General features: G+C 39.3%; 1 protein-coding gene across 1 annotated transcript in view; it reads right to left on the bottom strand.

Annotated features, from left to right (window-relative positions):
* The window catches only part of LOC149783951 (E3 ubiquitin-protein ligase TRIM45-like), a 48,059-nt gene extending 34,097 nt beyond the window's left edge, over positions 1-13,962 (bottom strand). Inside the window, exon 1 of the mRNA XM_089932924.1 lies at positions 12,924-13,962. Coding sequence (XP_089789050.1) covers positions 12,924-13,958 — 1,035 coding nt within the window. The 5' untranslated portion in view covers positions 13,959-13,962. The remainder of the gene's footprint in view (positions 1-12,923) is intronic.
* Positions 13,963-20,836: the final 6,874 nt, after the last annotated feature.

Here is a 20,836-nt window from a genome sequence, read left to right as displayed (position 1 = left end):
ATGGTATAAGAGAACTGATTCGTCAAAAATTGTTTCAGTGGTCAGACCTTGTTCAACACTTTGAGTTAGTGAATGATCGAAATGTTCATTATTTTGGTTACTTCGAGATTCACCTACAGCAATACATTGAGGAAGACAAGTTAAAGGATTATCAACATATTTTACGTGGAATCTACTTAGAGGAAGAGGAAACTTCTAAACGAACTCTGAAGTTTCGGTTACAGTATGCAAGATTTAGATTCCCTACTGGAGAACGAAGATCTCTGGCTAGAAAGTACGTGTATTGTTTCCGAAACAAAGAGACTATAAAAACAGGCTGCCATGCCACGACTTATGTCACATGTCATCCAACAGATTCCGTGGAAGGAACTCAATGACCATATTCAAACCGTGGATCATTACCATCGATTATTACAAGAACTGTATCCATTCAATTTGGGACGACAAGTGGTGTGTGTCTTAGTGACTTGTTTTTTGGGATTTCGTTTACCAGCCGATTCTTTGTGGACTCTTTACGATCAGTACTTACCACCTCCATGGCCTTAAATGGTCACGAAAAACTCCTTTTGCTCAAAGCCTTGCGTTTTCATCTGGATACTTCTCGACCTCTACGGGAAAAAAAGATTCGTCAACTTTTAGCTACCCAAGACGTGTATGACGATGTGTGTGTAGCTTGTGACTTACATCCCCATTGGACAGATGTCCGTGCCTGGAAAGAATGGGATTTTGAGGCTTGGACCCAAGAAGTGGCCCAGTATGCACGAGAGTTGTTCAAGGAAAAAAGTTACTTTTCAACCCGTGTTAGTGACGGTGCCAGAAGAACCCGTCACCCAGGACAGGACTGTCGTGGACAGACCTGAAAGACCCTTTCGGGAGGACACTTGTGTGACCTTACCCCCTGTTGAACTGGTTAGAACATTACCCAAAAGATGTGATTGTTGTACAGACACTTGTGTTTATTCCACGTTCATCGTTATCATGTGCCTTTTATCCTTGTACTTAAGCCTTTGGCTTTTATGTACTTTTGTCTTTCGTATTCATGTTTGATAAAAAAAAAATTCAATAAACGTGTTCTGAAAAAGTATATAAACTCTTGTCTTGTTCGTTTTCGTGTCACAAGTGACATTTCTCACACCATGGCTACCTCCACTGTCTCTGCTCCCTCTTCCTCTACTGTCAAAGTCATCGACGAACACTTAGATCGTGCCAGTTGGGAGGCTTTGTATCTTCGCCATCCCTTTAACATGCTCATTGCTGGACCTAGCGGTTCAGGCAAAACGGAATTCGTCAAACGTTTGATCGAACATAAACATCATTTGATCGATCGGCCACCTCAACGGATCGTGTGGTGTTACAAAGAGTGGCAATCGGCGTACAGCCTCTTGCGAGAAAGTCAAGGCGATTCCATCGTGTTTGTGGAAGGCATTCCTAAAGAAGACGACGGCATCGTCTCTGACTCCCGTCAAACGCATTTGGTCATTTTCGACATGTTAGGAGAAGACGAAGAAGAAATTAAATTGTGGTTCACGCGCAAAGGGCATCACCGTAATACTAGTGTCGTTTACATCACCCAAAATTTGTTTCAACAAAGTAAAGCCCATCGTACCATCAGTCTCAATGCGCATTACGTGGTCTTGTTTAAAAGCCCTCGAGATAAATCGCAAGTGCAAGTCTTAGCCAAACAGTTAGGAACGCCTTGGCTGACTCAGGCGTACGACGATGCCACTCAAACGCCACACGCCTATTTACTCGTCGATTTGAAACCTACGACCCCCGAGGATTTGCGATTTCGTACCCACTTGTTTCACCACTGGTGCCAAGACGGAGGGCCTGTCCTGTACACGTCTCCGTCCTCGACTTCATTTCACTCCCCATCAAAAAATCTATAAAAACCTCAGACCCTTTTTCGTCTGTCTCACACAGTGTGAACATGACGTCCCTTCAGTCGCATCTTCCCGTCAAATTGATTCGTGCCTTGTATGGCATCAGTCGAGAAAAAGATCCACAAACACGAGCCCGTGTCTTAGAAGCTAGTCTCAAAGAAGTCTTACGATGGTTCACGGTGACGGCACGTCAATTACTCCAAGGAATCATTCAGATTCCTCATCAAACCCAACGCTTTTTCGATCGAAATAAAGTCGCTTTGATCCAACTGGCCGATCCCCGCATCGACACTCAAACCAAAAAACAAATCATTTTGAAACCTGGAGGGAGCGGTACTCTAGGAGGGGTCATCATTCGCTCACTCTTAAGATGGGATCCTAATGCCCCCAAAGTTATCCCCAAGACAAAAGTCCAACGAAGCCCCAAGAAGAAAAAGAAAAAGACCAGGTCCCCAAGAAGAATAACTTCTCCAGTGGCAGGACCCTCCTCTTACCAGACACCACCCCGGAAAAAGAAAAGAAGCCCCCAGAAAAAGAAACAGAGAAAAAGTCCTCAGAAAAAGAAAAGTCCACAGAAGAAAACTAGTCGCAAGAGAGGCACTTCGGCCAGGACGCAACCTTACACTCGCAAACCACGACCTGCCACGGCAGTGACTGCGTCTCCGGCATCCTCACGTTCATCCACTTCTCCGTTGATGACACCCAGAACTGAAGAGTACTTGGAGACGTTGATCACACCAAGAACATCTCCGTTGATGACCCCCAAAAGAACTTCCCCAGTGGCAGGACCCTCCAATTTAGTGGCAGTGGCTGCTGCTCACAAAGTACCTTCTCCCAAAATCAAAGTCCATGAAAGATCGGGCATGTTACAAAGTTTACTGGATTTGTCCAAGCAAGAACTGGCTCGATTTAGTCCGTTACGTACCCCTGCACGACGTGTCATGCCTGTCCTCAAACTGATAAAACGTAAAGACAATCAGTGGCGACGCGTTCCAGTATAAAAAAGGCCTGTGACCGAGTAGGGTATCAGTGTTTTTAGGTGCTCCTAAAGACTCAAAGATGTCACCCTCCAGAAAACCCCAAGGAAAGAAAAGGAAAGGACCACCACCACGTTTAGCCAAACATGGGGACCTGTTATCTGTCCTGTCCAAAGCTTCTCCACCCCTACGAAAAAAACTCATTCAAACGGCCTCCAAAGAGGTCATCGATACCGTGTGCGAATGTTGTTTGAACGTTTTGAAAGGCACGATCCCTTTGTCCAAACACCAGAAACAATGCTTAGGCAAACATCGTCACGTTCTTCGGAAAATGGTTCGAAAGAAAATTCCCATTCGTCAAAAAAAGAAGATGTTGGTCCAACGTGGAGGCATTTTACCTCTCTTGTTAGGCCCCATACTGAAAGGAGTCTTGGGAACCATGTTGGGAGGACTGGTGGGAGCAAGATAAAAAGGCCTTCGGAAGTCCCAAGATCTCAGAATTCACCCCTGACAACCCCATGGAAGGACGAAAACTAGCTTTAGTGCCTTACAAACGATGGATGGAATACCATCGGTGGCAAGAACAACGCACCCCGCATTTACCTCCCAATCCCAATTTGAGCGAGATGTCCCAGTTACAACACGAATTGCAATCCTTGATGGATCGCCAAGATTTGTCCGAAACAGAAAAATCGCAAAAGTACGGTCAACTCTTGCAACGACTACAACTCTTTCACCAGAAAGCTTTAGACGAAACAGCTCTACCCACTTTGAAAGATTTTAAGACCTTGATGAAAAGTCCAGCACCATCACCAGTACCAGTACCAGTACCAGTACCACCAGTACCCGTGACCAAGACAGAAAAAGGAAAAGAAGAAGAAGAAGAAGGGTTTCAAACTCCACCAGAAAAAGTACGCAAGTTAACAACACCACCTACCTCCAGAATTGGATGGATTAAAAAGATGATGGCCACCCCTTCTTCCTCACAAGAGAAAAAGAAAGTGAAGACAGAAGTGAAACAAGAACCGATATCCCCTGCTCAGACATCCTCCTCTTCAACACCTATTGCCGGTCGCACACGCAAAGCCTTGCAATCCAAGAAAATACCCCAAGAAAAAAAGAGTAGCCTCTTCCAAGAGTGGGTGCCTTATTAACACACCAACACAAAAAAATGGAAAAAGTCTTAGCCAGCATTTACTACGATCCCTCGCATCCTGCAGGTTACGCAGGAGTTCAAAAATTGTATCGTGCTGCCAAAACTCGACTGAAAAGTCTCCGTTTACCTCAAGTGCAACGATGGTTACAAGAACAAGCTACCTACACTTTACACAAAGCCATTCGACGCAAGTTTGCCAGAAGTCGTACCCGAGTGGAAGGCATCGATCATCAATGGCAAGCCGATTTAGCCGATGTCTCTCATTTGGCCAGCTACAATCGAGGTTACAAATATTTGTTTTGTGTCATCGACGTCTTTTCCAAATTTGCCTGGGTCGTGCCTTTGACTTCCAAATCGAGCAGCGAGTTAGTGCGAGCCCTGCAACGGGTGTTGAAACAAAGCGGTCGTCACCCTCTTCGATGGCAAACGGACAAAGGCACCGAATCTCTGAACCAAGCTTTCCAAAAAGAATTAAAGAAACGTGACATTCATTTTTTTACCACCGAGAATCCCGAAACCAAAGCCAGCATCGTGGAACGTTTTCAACGCACTTTGAAAGAACGCATGTGGAAATATTTTACGCATCACCACACTCTGAAGTACATCGACATCTTACCGCACCTGGTGCAAGCGTACCACCAATCTTACCATCGAAGCATCGGACGTGCCCCGCAAGACGTGACTCCCGACAACGAAGTGCTGGTGTTCGAGCGCCTGTTCGGTACGTCCCCGACGAGGGCTGTCCCCAAGAAAAGTGGAGAGTTGACCGTAGGAGATTGGGTGCGCATTGGCAAAACCAAACGCACTTTCGACAAAGGTTACTTACCTAACTGGACGACCGAATTGTTTCGCGTCACTGGACGAGTGCATGGCCGTCATCCTGCCGTCTATAAATTGGAAGACATGAACGGAGAAATACTCAAAGGAACGTTTTATTTGCCCGAGTTACAACGTGTCACCAAAAAAGAAGACGACGTGTACGACATCGAAAGCATTCTCGAACGCAGAACCCGTAAAGTGGGCAAACGACGTGTCAAAGAAGTCAAAGTACGTTGGAAAGGATATCCACCCAGTTTCGATTCTTGGATCGACGCTTCGCAAGTCATCGACTATAAAAAGAAGAAGTGACCATCATGCCCTTTCACACAGCAGCAGACGCAGCTACGTCGACCACTCCTCCTTCACCTAGTTCTTCTGTGCAAGATTTACAAAAACAACCCTTGTGGGTGTGGTGTGGAGAACGTGTGCCTAAAACGCAAATCGTCTTTTTCTGCCAAATCTTCGTGGTGTATTGTGTCATCGGGGCAGCCATCGCCAATTTGAGTTTGCAACAAGGAGACAAACAATTGTGGACCATTTTATTGAGCAGTTGCATCGGTTACCTGCTTCCCAATCCCTCCCTGAAATTCTCCTCGAACGGGAACGTTGTGTCCAGTGCCAGTGTCAGTGCCAGTCACCACTCCAACATCCACAACCAGAACCCCATTTTGGGAGGAGACACGCCTCTGACGTCCAGTAACCCCTCGGACAGCCACAGAACTCTGGAATTATGAGTCACCAAAACCAATTTTACTTAACCTTACCCAGTGACAGTTCCATGGAGGTGTTTCCCCACAACACGTTGTGCTGTTACACGGCCAAATTACCTCAAGCCATCCCCTTAGATCACGAAGCCCATTGGGAAGTGGCTTTAGTGGAAATGATTCACCCGACCCAAGTCCTCAATGTCCTTCCCAATCAAAATGTTTTTGATGTGGAAGTTCATGACGAACAATTGCAACAGTACTTGGATACCTATGGCAAATATGACAAGAAAATCCCTGGCACAAAAAATCAAAAGTACACCACCTATCACTTGTTCATTCCCCCAGGGTATTATTTTAGTGGTCAACATTTGGTGAGCACCATTACCTCCAGGTTTAATGTCGTGTTTCTGAAAGCTTTGGAAAGTGTCAAAAAAAGTGTCACCATGGAATACCACAAAACAGCTCGTCGCTTCTTGATGAAATTTGACGGGAGTAAAATCCTGTCCATTTTATTTTGTCCTGAATTGTTTGACATGTTGGGCGGAGACATGGACATGAGAATGGTCATGATGAAGAAAAACGAATCACCCATCGTTTACGACAACGAGTCTTTTAGCAAGTTATTTCGTGCCCCGGTAGAACTGAACCAAGGACTGAATTTGATGTTTGTGTACTCCGATGTGGTGGAGTATAACGTGGTGGGACACACCTCTGTACCGTTACTGCGTGTCATTCCTTTCAAAGTGGATTCTGCCACGAACGCTGACGAGGAAGGTGGAAACACTTATCACGTCCACCGCGAATTTGTCCATCCTCACTATTTGCCTGTCAGCAAGTCGTATTTGGACACGGTCAACATTGCTATAAAAGGAGATCTGGGACAAAATATTCCATTCACCAAAGGAAAAGTCACGGTGAAACTCCATTTTCGAAAACGGTTCTCTCACGATTCGTAAGTAAGTCATGTATCCAGTGTACCGAGGGGTTGCTCGACAGCGAGGACACGGTTTAGGAGACATGCTGAAATCGGCCTTTCGTTCGGTGGCTCCGGTGTTGAAACCGATGGTGACACGCGGATTGCACGCCTTGAAAGATGCGGCACTGACGCAAGGCAAAGAATTTCTCCAAAATGTCATCATCGACAAACAAAACCCTAAAGAAGCCTTCATGAGGGCAGGCAAAAATGTCTTGCTGCAAACGGGTAAAGACATTTTGGGCCGACGAGACACACCTATAAATGCCCTGCACGCTACCGAGTCAGGCATTCAGCAAGGACAAGGCAGAAAGAGACGACGAAGAAAACACCCTTTCACCAGACTTCAAGCGAGAAAGGCCAAGAAAAGAAGAACCGTTCGAGACTTAGACGTTTTCGATTATTGAGAAAGAACAGAACAAAAAATGATGCACCGAGAGTCATGCGCCTGTTCCAAGACAGAACTGGATCTGTTTGCCATGCCCCCCACCATGATGACGATGCAAGAATCCCAGTGGGTGGAATTTCACCCCGTCTCCTCATTGACAGCCTCAGCTCCCATCGAGTTTGAAATCAAAGGACAGCCCGAAGATTACATCGATCTGAATAGCAGTTACTTGTACTTGAAAGTCAAAGTTGTCGATGAGGACAATTCGACCCTAGATGGCGATGAGGTAATAGCTCCCGTCAACAATTTCATGCATTCCTTGTTTAGCGGAGTGGACTTGTACTTGAACAACAAACTGGTCAGCAGCAGCATGGATACTTACCCTTATCGAGCGTACCTGGAAAATCTCTTGACGTACGGAATAGATGCCAAGAACACTCATCTCAATGCCTGTGTGCTATGGGAAGCTGACGAAGCAGGCCAGTTTGAAAGATTCGAAACTGATGCAAGCAAAACACCAAACAATGACGGATTTGTAGAACGAAGAGACAAAATCAAAAACGGACAAAGTTTAGAACTGATGGATCGTTTACATCTGGACATGTGGTTGCAAGAGAAATATTTGCTAAACGGGGTGAATGTTCGCCTGAGACTGAATCGTAGCAGTGCCGCTTTCCATTTGATAGGTACTACTGTTTGCAAAACTGTCATCGAGGAAGCCAGGCTCTACGTACGCCGTGTGGAAGTGTTACCTAAAGTGGGAAACGACATCAGTCAGACGTTGAGCAGAACGAACGCCAAGTATCCCATACGACGCGTGGAAGTGAAAACCTTCACCATTCCCAAGGGACAGCGATCCATGATCGAAGATCATCTGTTCCAAGGACAGCTACCCAAACGTTTAATCGTTGGTATCGTCGAGAATACAGCCTTCAACGGAGCTGTCGAAAAAAATCCTTTCTACTTTCAACACTTTGGCGTGTCCAAGATCGAAGTCAGTCGCGATGGCAAGACCTTGTGTACCCGACCTTTCGAACCTGACTTTGAGAAGAAGAATTACTTGAGATCGTACTTGTCCCTGTACGAAGCCACCGGCCAGTTAGGAACCAACACCAGTCACGGCATTACGTACGAGGATTACGCAGGAGGTTATGCTTTGTGGGCTTTCGATTTCACTCCAGACCAAGGCAGCTACGAGGGACATTTCCACCCTATAAAATCCGGCCAAATTCGTGTGGAAATTCAGTTTGCAAACCGAGACCCTGATGTAACGGTGAACGTCATCCTGTATGCCGAATTTGATAATACGATAGAAATCAATAGTTTGAGAGAAGTCATTCTAGATTACTAGAAGCCATGGAAGACTGTTATCCCTCTTTACCTAGTGGAGAAACTTTGGACATGGAATGTAAGGAGACCGTGGAAAAAGAAGAAGAAGTGATCATGATGAAGTCCCGATGGCCAGAACAAGAAGCGCATTTAGTCTCCTGTTTTGCCAAACACTTGGTGGATAAAATGACGGAATTGATCAAGAAAAATTGTTATGGATGTCAAAACGATCATCCCAGTCAAATTCAACACGATAAATGCCTGATGTTGAGTCAAGAAGAAAAATTGGACGAATATCTGGACGAAGCTTGGAGTCTCATCTCGAACAAAGACGTGTTGCACCAGTGGTATAAAGACTTGCGTGAACATTCTTGTCCACCATTAACCACTCAAGAGATCCATCGTATCGAAGCTCTCCTGAATCAGAGTGAGGAAACAGAACGAATAACCGTTTATTCGTCAGACATTTTCAAGCAAAAAGTCAGGATCGAATTGACGACTTATTATTACCTGTGAAGAAAAAAACACACAAATCAATGGATACCTGGGAACTTTATTACCTTTTGAACCACAGTTCGTATACGGCTTCTTGGAATCCTGTCGTCTGTGCTAAAGATGAACTCCCTCATCGCAAACCTAAAGACCATCAAGCTTACGTGATCAACACGGACGACAGTCATCTCCCAGGAACCCACTGGGTAGCCGTTTACTTTCCTCAAGAAGGATGTGTGGAATATTTCGATTCGTACGGATTGCCCCCTTTGGAAGACGATATCATCGACTTTATGAGAAGAAATGCTCAGACTACCCGATTCAATAACGTGAAATTACAAGGCACAGATTCCTTGGTGTGTGGACAGTACTGTGTGTATTTTCTGCATCATCGCAGCCTGGGCTATTCCTTAGAACATTTAGTGACTCATTTTGATCCTCGTTCTTCTGCTAGAAACGATGTGAAAGTAGATCGATGGTTTTGTGACCATTATGCTTATCTTTTGTCTCAAGCTAGGAAACGTAGTGTCCATCAATGGCCTAATGATTTCCAACAGTGGAAATCACAATTTCATTCACAACGTTGTCAGCCCTGTTTAAAGTAGATTGTCCATTGAGAAAAAAATGTTTGTGATTTGAAAAAATTGTTTGATGTTATAGTGTTGGATTATTGTTAAAAATGTTAGAGTTGTTGTTTAGTGTTAAGTGATTTTTGAATAAAAAATGTTGTGTTTTGAAAAAATGCTTTTGTCTTTTGTTTAGCTATAAGAATGTTGAATTGATGCTCTTTCATTTCTTACTATCCCTCTCATGACAATCACTGAACGTTGCGAATCGAAAACCGTGTGGGGGATGTTTTCCTTCACGTCCGCGCTTTCACTTTAAGAACCGGGGTTGTTTCCAGTCTAACCATCCATTGTCGACTCATCCTCCTACGAAGATGTGCTCCAAACTAGCTAAGCTCAACGAAGCCTACGTGAATTTGCATAGGGTCAGACACAGTCTGATACCGAAGCCAGAAGAAATAGAGAATGTGAGAATGTTAAAAATCACTGAAGACCTGATAGAAGAGCTCTTCAGAGAAGAAGTGAACAGGGAGAAAGAAGAATGGACAGAGAAGTACAGACTTCAAAAACAGCAACAACAACAACAACAACAGCAGCAGCAGCAACCTGAACCTGACAGAGGCTTTGTCGATTGCCGTATCGACACCAAAGAGTTCTTCTTCTCTTTCCGAAGAAGCAGACCTATCGCCAGAAAGTCTATCCTCAGAGGACATCGCATTCTTAGAAACTAAAAAAGAATGCCATAGCAAACAAAAAAAACAGCCCTTTTCAGGGCTACCCCAATACTCTAGAAAAGAAGTAACGATCGATTTGCCAATGTGTGTAGGTAGAGTAGTGTGAAAATAAACACTAACTCTTTTTAAAAATGTGAGGGTATGTGTTGGTGTGTTTGTGTTTGTAAGAGCTCAAGTAAGTTGGTGTGGATAGTAGATTAAAATGATATCTTTTCTTAGTGTTTGAGGTGTAAATTTGGAGTTAGATTGAATTGCTTTGCGTATGTGGATAGTCTATTGAAGTGATTTATAAAAAAATTTTAAAATAGTGATGGGTAGCATAAAAAGTGAGTGAGTGTTTCTTTTAGGTCCGCGCGTTGTTGTTTTTTTTTGGTCATGATCTAGGTAAGATGAATTTTATGTTATTAGGGGGATGTTTTCCTTCACGTCCGCGCTTTCAGTATAAATTGAAACTCGTTCGGCAGTCCAGCTACCCTTGTCGATTGATCAACACCAAAAAATGAACACGAGACTTGAGAAACTGTTGGAGCTTCATGTGCATCTGGAATATGCCAGGCGCATATTAAATGAACTGGCCGCGGAAGCCATTGTCGAGGAGGGAAGGATAAGAGAGGAGGAAAGAAGAAACAAAGAAGAGGAGGAGAGAAGATATAAAGAAGAAGAAGAAGAAAGAAGATATAAAGAGGAAAGAAGAAACAAAGAAGAGGAGGAGGAAAAGGAGAGAAGAAATTTCAAAATCCCAGAGAGCGAAAATTGGGATTCTGAAGCGACATATCCTGCCTCTGCTCTCTCCCCCCAAAAGGTAAAAAGTAACTGGGGGATAAGATGTGTATGTGGCGCCAGGCCTGGAAGGTGCCACCATTAACCAGGTGTCCATGAAGTTCCAAACAAAACAGCCCTTTTCAGGGCTACCCAATACTCTAGAAAAGAAATAACGATCGATTTGCTAATGTGTGTAGGTAGAGTAGTGTGAAAATAAACACTAACTCTTTATGAATAGTGGAAGTGTATGTGATTGTGTGTTTGTGTTTGTGTTAGTAACTAATAAAGTAAGTTTGTGTGAATAGTAGATTATGGGTTTCTTTATTGTTTCTTAGCGTATGTGGAGAGTATAGTTTGGGTTATATTATATGAAATGAGAAAAGTGGGGATGTTTTCCTTCACGTCCGCGCGTTGTTGGGTCATGATCTAGGTAAGATCAATTTTATGTTTTTTAGGGGGATGTTTTCCATCACGTCCGCGCTTTCACTATAAGAACTCACAGTGTTCGTTGTTCAAACCATTCTGCAAAGAATAAAAAGAAGATGGCGTCAAACCAAATCGACAAAATTCAAACCTTGCAAGACGTTTTAGACAACTTAGGAATAATGGAACAGATGCTATTAAGACTGGTTGAAGACCATTATTCCTATAGTCCCCATCGTGTGAAGATGGAAATTAATAACTTAAGGAAAGCAAAGGACAAGATTAGTGGTGTCATGAAAGAGATCAAGGAGGAGAAGGAGGATGAAGAGGAAAGAATAACAATACGCAAATGGAACGAAAAGATTGAAAAAGAAGAAGAAAATGAAAAGAGGATGAAAGAAGAGGAGGAAGAGAAGAAGAAAGAAGAGGAGGAGAAGAAAAAAAAGAAAGAGAAGAAGAGTGTAGGAGATAAAATAAGAACTTGGTGGAGGAAAAGAAGAAATTAGAAGAAGAAGAAAACCCAAAGGCCCTTTTCAGGGCCAGCCATATTTCTCGAAAAGAGATAGTCTTTGAATTGCCTACCCCTTTTTTAAAAAATTTTTTTTTTTTAAAAAAATCCCATGTTCCATTCCTCTTGTCCCTAAACAAGCCCAAACTATTCCCCATGTTAAATTCCCCTTGTCCGTAGAGTGACCCACGATTTATCGCCATGTTAAATTCCCCTTGTCCGTAGAGTGACCCACGATTTATCGCCATGTTAATTCCCCTTGTCCGTAATCTGACCCACGATTTTTCGCCATGTTAAATTTCCATTGTCCGTAATCTAACCCAGGGGGGGTCTGTAATGCTAATTCCCATTGTCCGTAAAGTACCCCCCTTAACTACTATCAGTGGAGATCAAATGCGTAACTTGGGAAGCAAATGAACAGCCGACGTGGTTTACGTATTTATACATGTCTGCTACAGCCCTAAATATCTCAAAATCGACATGGTTGAGGGACGTTTAGTGACATGCAAATTTTTGGGTTTGTTTTTATTTTATCTTTCATATAGAAAATATTCTCCTTTTTTGCAATCTCATCTGTCTTAGTGTCCGACGAAAATTCACCTAAACAACTGGCCAGTGAGACCTTAACAGAATGAGGCTAGTCATGGCCGAGGATGAAATATTTCCCCAGCCCGTGGAGTAACGTCGAAACCTGACTGTAATTATGTATTGACCTAATTATGTACGATTTCTACAAGACCACACATGTTTAAAGAGTCGAAAGTTCATAATTTATTTATTAGCAGCCAAACAAACTTCACTGGTTTTATACGATACTTTGCATCCAAATCGGCTTATATTTACTGTCAAAGTAGTACACAGCAATGCATTTTATCTGCTTTGGGCTCGTTCCTACAGATGTGGTCACCTTAATAATAAATCGAAATTTAAAATATATAGCAATTGTTCACGTACCTGGCCAATATAACCAAAGCAGCAAATATATAATGCAAATTGTATCTATTACAAATTAATCCTGTGTATTACTGTTTTTAGTTGATGTGCATAATTTCAATGGATATGATCGGAAACACAAGAAAATTGAAAAGTGGCGGTTGTTTCCGTCGGGACTACAAACACCACTTAGTTAATCAAAGGTAAGAATGAAGGACTTGGTTGATATTGTTTTTAAGACAGCAACTGCAATTTATGTGAACTGGTACTTACGGGACTCATTTCAGTTGAATCTCGCATGCTTCCTATTAGAGAAATCATTTGATCTAGCTTGATTTCAGCTGGCGAAAACAGGCTCATCTCCAGACGTATATTGGGTGTTTGGTCAGTCTTTGATACGGCTGAGGAAATTACTTGTTCAAAAGCTAGGCCTTTCGTTATGATCTCGATGTCTGTCCCATGATCAGCTAATGTTTGAGCATCGTCATTTGCGTTAGAACACGTTCTGAGTGCATCCTCGACGTATCTTTTCAAAACCGCATTTTGTTCTCTAAGGCCAAGGTAAATGTGTTGTATTCTATCTTTCACGTTTGCAAATTCCTGATCAAGTACTTCATACAACCGCGAACGCTGATCTTCAACTGCTTTTATTTCTCTCCGCTCCGCATCACCTATACTTCTGTCCAGTTCTTCTATCTTTTGTTTAGAAGCATTGATACGTCTCAACTTCTCCGAGCATTCATTCAGTTTTACCTTAAGCGTCTTTTTCGATTCAGCTGCGGCATCGGCTACGGTTTTTGTGGCATGATTTTCATGACTAACTGCTTTGCACAGCACACAAATAAGCACGTTACAGTCTCGACAAGCAAGTTTTATCTCCTCGTCTGTATGTTGCTCACAAAATATACGTTGTCGAATCTTGCCTTTCATTTCAGGATCTAGAGTCCCTAAATCGCTTATTTTGTGATTCCTAGTAGCTTTTGATTTTTCGTGGACATAGCAACATGACTGGCACAAATTCTCCTCGCAGTCTAAACACCTTCTGCATGCGGCGCTTTTCGGACCACAAATATCACAACCAAATATCTCACTGGTATCAATGTAAAAGTTTGTTTGAAAACCTGACACGCCCGTCTCAGGTAATTCTACACTTTTCCTGCAAAGGGGGCAATCAAATCGATTGTTACGAAGGTTAGCCCGTACATAATTATCCAGACATTTGTAACAGAAACTATGGTGACAAGATATTAGCTTAGGATTCTTAAAACTATCCATACAAATGCTGCACTCCTGTCGACTCGCCGCCATTTTTATAAAGTACTTTCGTTTTGTTCAAGTCATATATATAGCAAGCCGTTGCGGACAAAAGCAAAATATAAAATAAAAGCACGGTAATTTCTAATTTAGAAAACCATTTGCTAAGAAAATATGGGCTTCCTGTGAGAGAGAGTACTTTTTTATTTCAGTGATAATCATTAAATGTAATGAATGTTCCCTCTGTAAATACATTACAATAAGAATTTAATATAAAATATTATAATACTTACATGTATTGCAGCCAGATGGTAATATCTTGCTAATTAGTGATGTTTATCAATCTTAGCAAATTATTTCTTCCAATACATCATTTTACCATCAACCCAAAAAATGGAAAGAAAAAAAATGAATGAGATGGAGCAGGAAAACCTATGAATACGAATATGGAAACATTCGATTTAAAAACAGAATCTAATATATCATCTTTTATAGAAAGAAAACACTTTGAAAAAGAAAAAATCAAACAACGTATTGAAAAATGTGTTGCTTTCACATGTAAAGGTTGCCAAAGAAAAAGAAAACAAAATCATTTAGTTTGTCCAAGAGAAAGAAAATACGCAATAATATAGTCTGATATTTCTGAACTTAAACATGTAAATAATGCCCTATTGTCAGTATGAGAGGAGCATTAAATGAGTGTCATGGAGAACTTAACGATCATTTACAACACCAAAAGCTGATATTAAAGAAACAATTTCACAAACAAAGTCAACAACTATTATTATTATTATTATTATAGTTGTTATTATTATTATTATTATAATTATTATTATATTATTTTGTTCATGTTATTGTTTTCATCAGTCCTGAATCATAATGCAATTATTGTTTAAAGGAGAGTGGGAATGGTGTGGATAATTTGATATAGATGCAGTAAAAACAAATGGCAACATCAATGTATTAAAACAAGATATTTAATGCTTCTATCAGAAATTTGCTAAGTATGAACTTTAAATACAAAAAAAACAAAAACACGATGAAACTAGAATAATGGTCATGCTGATAATGATGATGAATGGCAACTTCTATAACACCTCACCTTGGAAAGTATGTAGGTAGAATTTATTATTTTGGAATAATAGTATTTATTCATCTTAATAAAAAAAACACACTATGCAAGATGGAAGATACAATGGATTTTCTATTTCCTAGTAAAGTCCAATAACTTGGAAAATGATGGCAATTATAAATTGCCCAGATACACATTCTTACAGTGGTATAACAGTCACATATAATAAACAAAAACTGAATAACAAATATGTCAACTTTGTCAAAATTAACTGACCATCTGAAATCAGAGAGCTGATACAATTTATTTGATTTGTATATTAACTTCCTCATAATTTATTTTTTGTTATTATTATCCTGTCAACCAAATTATTTGCAAGAAACTATTTGGGGCATCTCAGCAGCTTCACATAAAGAAAGCAACATAGATGGCATAAAAATAATTATTGAAAAACTACAATTTTTACAATTATTTTTCAAGGAGGAGGAGAATTGATTTCCTTCATTATATTAAAAGTATTAATAATCCAAATTCAATTCAACTTTCCAGTGACATGTATGTCCCAAGTCAGAAGTTCAGTTTATTTATTTTGTTAATATGTATGCTGTTTTTGTTCTCTTGTCAGAGAGCGAAAGAGACCCGAGGTTGTATTCTTGAAACCTAGAAGTACAAAAAACTCATAATAAGTAATCTTCAATTTTGAACAGCTGTAAATCAACATATCTTCAAACTTTGTTTTAATAAGTGAGCCACTGTTTTGTGGTAACAGAATTTACCAATCAGGTGCCAGATCATCTCATAAATAAGTTTGGAATGTGCTCATATTCCAAGCTTGTTTGAAATTGGGATAAAATAATATGGAATAGAAAGTGGTATCATGCAAGTGAGTTAAAATAGAATATATATATATATATATATATATATATATATATATATATATATATATATATGGAGAGAGAGAGAAAATTATAAATTTACACAAGACAGAACAGAAAGTGCTATCCCTGGATTCTTATACAAGAATGCTTGATATAAGTAGGCAGAATTAATATTATTGATTTCTTTCACAGGAATCTGGAATGACTGTGTAGATACATGAGAATTAATTACTAGGTCATGATGTGAGTGTGTCTGCTATACACGAGTGCATATAACACCGACTGAGTAACATTAATTTTTGGTGATGTGTGTTTAGTTGTGAGGGAATATAGGTTCATGTGTGCAAGCAAGGTGATGTGTACCATTTACATGTGGACCTGGCTTGTAATCTCTGTAAAGTATGAATTAAAAAATTCTCTGACCTGTATGATAGTATTATTTGTAATAATAATATATATATATTACAATGTGACTCTCCATAAATTAATTACATATAGAACATTATCTTTTTTTAAGGTTTAATGTACGTGCTTGCATAAGTAATGACATGGACTTGAAAAAGACAATTCCTGTTTATTGAATACCAGATCTGTTTTAAGCGGTCCATTTGGAATATATGCAGTTGCAACCATATTATATGTTGTGCATTGACCTTTATATACTGTGTATTGTATGCTTAAAATATACATGCAGTTGACTTTTATATGCTGTACAATATTTACTATATGATAAGCATTTCTAGTCACATGCTGTGTACTTTTAGTTCTATGCTGTATAAAATCAATATTTGATGTGGTGAAATAAGTCAAGCACATGCAACCAATGTCCAACATGTAAGTGGTTGTATCGCATAATAAATTATCTTCATTTACAATGACTCACCTCAAGAATCCATCAACAGATTAAATAAATAAAAGCAAATGTAACACCTAAACCAAATTCCAGCATGAAATCCTCTTGGTCTGTGACCATCATAACATTTTCAAAGAACAGAGCATGCTTGTCATGGAATGAAACATATTTGCTTAATCGATAATGAATCATCACATGCATGAATCCATCAGGTATTAAAGGAAATATATGAAATGAAAACACCTTAATCAAAACCTTTACAAAATGTTGATGAGGCTGATTCAGCCATCTGGAAAATGACTGCTGTGTCTCACATCCACAGACAAAAACTAAGAACAAGTCTGAATGCTCACAACTGCAAATTCCCATGCATTTTTATAGACATTTTATACTCTCCCACTTGCCCACCATCAGTGCACATCTATACCAGCAAACAGCGGCACAGGAGTTATAATTGACGGTGCTATACATATACAATGGGCCTTCCCGTTCTGACTACAAATATTGTGTTTATTTACAAATATTAAAAAATGCCATAGTAAATGTAATTTTTGTACATTTGACACCATTAGACCAGCCCCCACCCCTGCCCCAAACCAAAAGGCAAGCTGGTAAAAATACAAGTGTAGGTCTTCCAAAACTTAACAAATTTTGACATGTGAAATCAAGAACAAGTCAGTACACTTATTGCTTAGTTCCTTTGTTGGCACATTCTGCTGATGCATGCTTTGTAATTTTGAACTAAGATAAAAAGAGTGTCTTGGAATTGTCATAAGCCCTATATAATATTTTCTAAACTCTATCAGTTATCCTCCAATATGACAGCTGATGCTGTCATCTGAAATGAGCAACACGTAAAATAGCATGAGACTTGGAGAGATTAACTTAGATTAAGTGACCTCAACGAGAATACTGCTACCTGCTATATGTAACTCAAATACTGGGACAAAAATAATTTGGCTGGATTGCAAAATACTTTTCTTCATATCTGTGAATCATTAAATTCTCACTTGTAAGTGAATTTTTAATTTGATCCCAAGTATGTTTTGCACCATAAATAATGACAAATGAATATTATATAATAAAACATCACATAATTAAGGTAGCACATTATACAATAAAACATCACATAATTAAGGTAGCACATTAAATAATAAAACATCACATAATTAAGGTAGCACATTATATAATAAAACATCACATAATTAAGGTAGCACATTATACAATAAAACATCACATAATTAAGGTAGCACATTATATAATAAAACATCACATAATTAAGGTAGCACATCAAATATTAATGAATGTACAGCATTGAATTATTAATAAACAGTATATACTTAGAGATGTGCAGGCCATAATAAATCATACATATCATATCATATACTAACAATAGCATACAATATAATAAGAAACGCATGACATGTAACAACTGCACATCAAATATTTAAATTCCATATCATATAATAAAAAATAAACATATAACAAGAAATGCATATCATATGGTAAATTACATCATACAACAAGAATGTGTATCATATATAACAATAACTGCACAACATTATAACAAGAAATGCATATCATATGGTAAATTACATCATACAACAAGAATGTGTATCATATATAACAATAACTGCACAACATTATAACAAGAAATGTACACTCATTAGCATAGTTACAAAGGCGTGTATACAAAATGATTGACTGAAAACGTGCCAATGTATCCTGTCAGCAGAATATGAGCACAGTGACAGGTGCAAAAACACAGCTTTTGCAACTGGCCTCAGATACCATGGTTGTAGTGTAAGCTGAAAACAAGACAGCAGAAACACTTTCTGCACATTTCCTCATGCAATCCACTTCCAAAATTGTTGACTTGACCTCCTCAAGTATAATCACACAAACAATACTAATTTGTCTATTATTCATAATTGTTGTATGGTAGCTAATATTATCATCACTGCCAGCTTCAAAATACATGTACAAGCAAAACAGAGTCATAGTGTGTGCTACATTACAGCATAGCACTTTCATAACTTCTTAGTTTAATCTTCAGATCTTAAGGTTATGAACAATTATGAACATTACGGTACTCATTAAATCACCATAATGTTACTATGGAAACCTGAAGATTAACCTAACAAGTTATAAATAAAAAGCATTTTCCATAGCGGAGCTTTCTTGAGCTTTGTATTATTGATAGTTATATAAAATGCATATTCTCTAATGAATGGCTTTATCTAAAAAAGTTACCGTAACACATAATTTCAGATGCCTGTTTCTTAGATGCTGCATTTCAAACCTTCTTTGTTGGAGAGAAGATCCATGTCTCATTTCCTGCCTGCACACAGGTAACTCTCTCTTTATGATTGAAGCCTACTGGCCAGGTCTGAAGTCAGATTCAAGTCAGATCACGAATATAGCTTCAAGAAAGGTAACAAATAATGATACAGTAATCAGATACGAGATTGCCTAATTAATATGTGTGTATCCAGTGAGATTGCCTTATTAATATGTGTGTATCCAGCAAGATTGCCTTATTAATATGTATGTATCCAGCTAGATTGCCTTATTAATGTGTGTATCCAGCGAGAATGCCTTATTAATATCCAGTGTGTATCCAGCGAGATTGCCTTATTAATATCTGTATCCTACGAGATTGCCTTATTAAAATGTGTATCCAGAGATTGCCTTATTAATATGTGTATCCAACAAGATTGCCTTATTAAAATGTATGTATCCAGCTAGATTGCCTTACGAATATCTAGTGTGTATCCTGTGAGATTGCCTTATTAATGTGTGTATCCAGCGAGAATGCCTTATTAATATCCAGTGTGTATCCAGCAAGATTTGCCTTATTAAAATGTGTATCCAGAGAGATTGCCTTATTAATATGTGTGTATCCAACAAGACTGCCTTATTAAAATGTATGTGTGTATCAAGCAAAATTGCCATATTAATTAATATACATGTGTGTATCCAGCTTACTTTTTAAACTACCCAAGATCTTGATAATATAAGCCCACATTTCAATTTTAATCGCAATCAGATCACAGTTATAGCTTCCAGAGCAGTAATAAAACCAGCCAATTCTAGATTTATAACCATGTTAAGGATCACCTTGTCAGTATGAATGGATCTTTCCCATTATTTATCCCTTATAACATTCTGATGATATGAACCTAAATTTCAAATTGTAATTACAATTTATCATAAAAAAGGCTCCAAAAACAGTACCATGCTTACCCAAGTAGATGCGAAATTGACTTGTACATCTCACTCATTATCAAAATTGTACAAGATGAAATAAGCATATATTCCAAGCCTGATCAAAGCTGTCCTCAGACCAATAACTAACTCAGACATTTAGTACACATGGATCCAAATCTTTATCAATTTTGTCCAAGATCCTAATGATAAAGCAAAACCTTTCTCTGAAGACAGAGCATATAAGAGACCATCTGTCTTATGAGACCAGATTTTCAAAGCATAGATTTATTAATCATATATTGTCCTGACTTGTTATGCAAAACCAAGTGACTTGAAAGACCATTAAGTTTTGGCAGAAGGAATGGTTATTGAAGGCAGGCTCTACTGGATTAAATCACATATTCCATGATTTATCAAAGCTGGATCAGAAATATGACCAAGAGTGGTAGCAAAGTTTGTCACTCAGGTGAAATGCTAAGCGCCTAGTGAGGCAGCTGTTAGTACCATTTTTTAAGTTGTTGGTATGACTCATCCAGGGTTCAAACCTGTGACCTCCTGCATCCAAGGCAGATGCTCTAACCACTGAGCCACTGGAATGGTCCAACTGTAAGAAATTTCTGACTGGAAATACTAGTGATTCTGGTGGCTGATGATATGTATGTATCATTCTCTGCAAACACTAGGTGATGAAGACTGATTTTCCTGTAACCTACTGATTAATAAAATGCCACCTTTTTCATTTTTTTTATTATGAAAATTAGGGGTTTCAACAAAGTGTTAGTAGTCCATGATTAAGATTATCCCAAACCAAAATACATGCTTACCACAAGCTTTATGCAGCAAGCTTGTGACATGCTAATTGAAGTTGAACAAGCTAGTAAGGGTGCTCACACAAGCTCGCAAAATGAATTTTTCCAAG

This window comes from Sinohyriopsis cumingii, chromosome 14 (genome assembly GCF_028554795.1).
Source record: "Sinohyriopsis cumingii isolate HCF-2022 chromosome 14, ASM2855479v2, whole genome shotgun sequence".
Taxonomy (NCBI): Eukaryota; Metazoa; Mollusca; class Bivalvia; order Unionida; family Unionidae; genus Sinohyriopsis; species Sinohyriopsis cumingii.
This window is presented reverse-complemented; position numbering and strand designations above follow the sequence as displayed.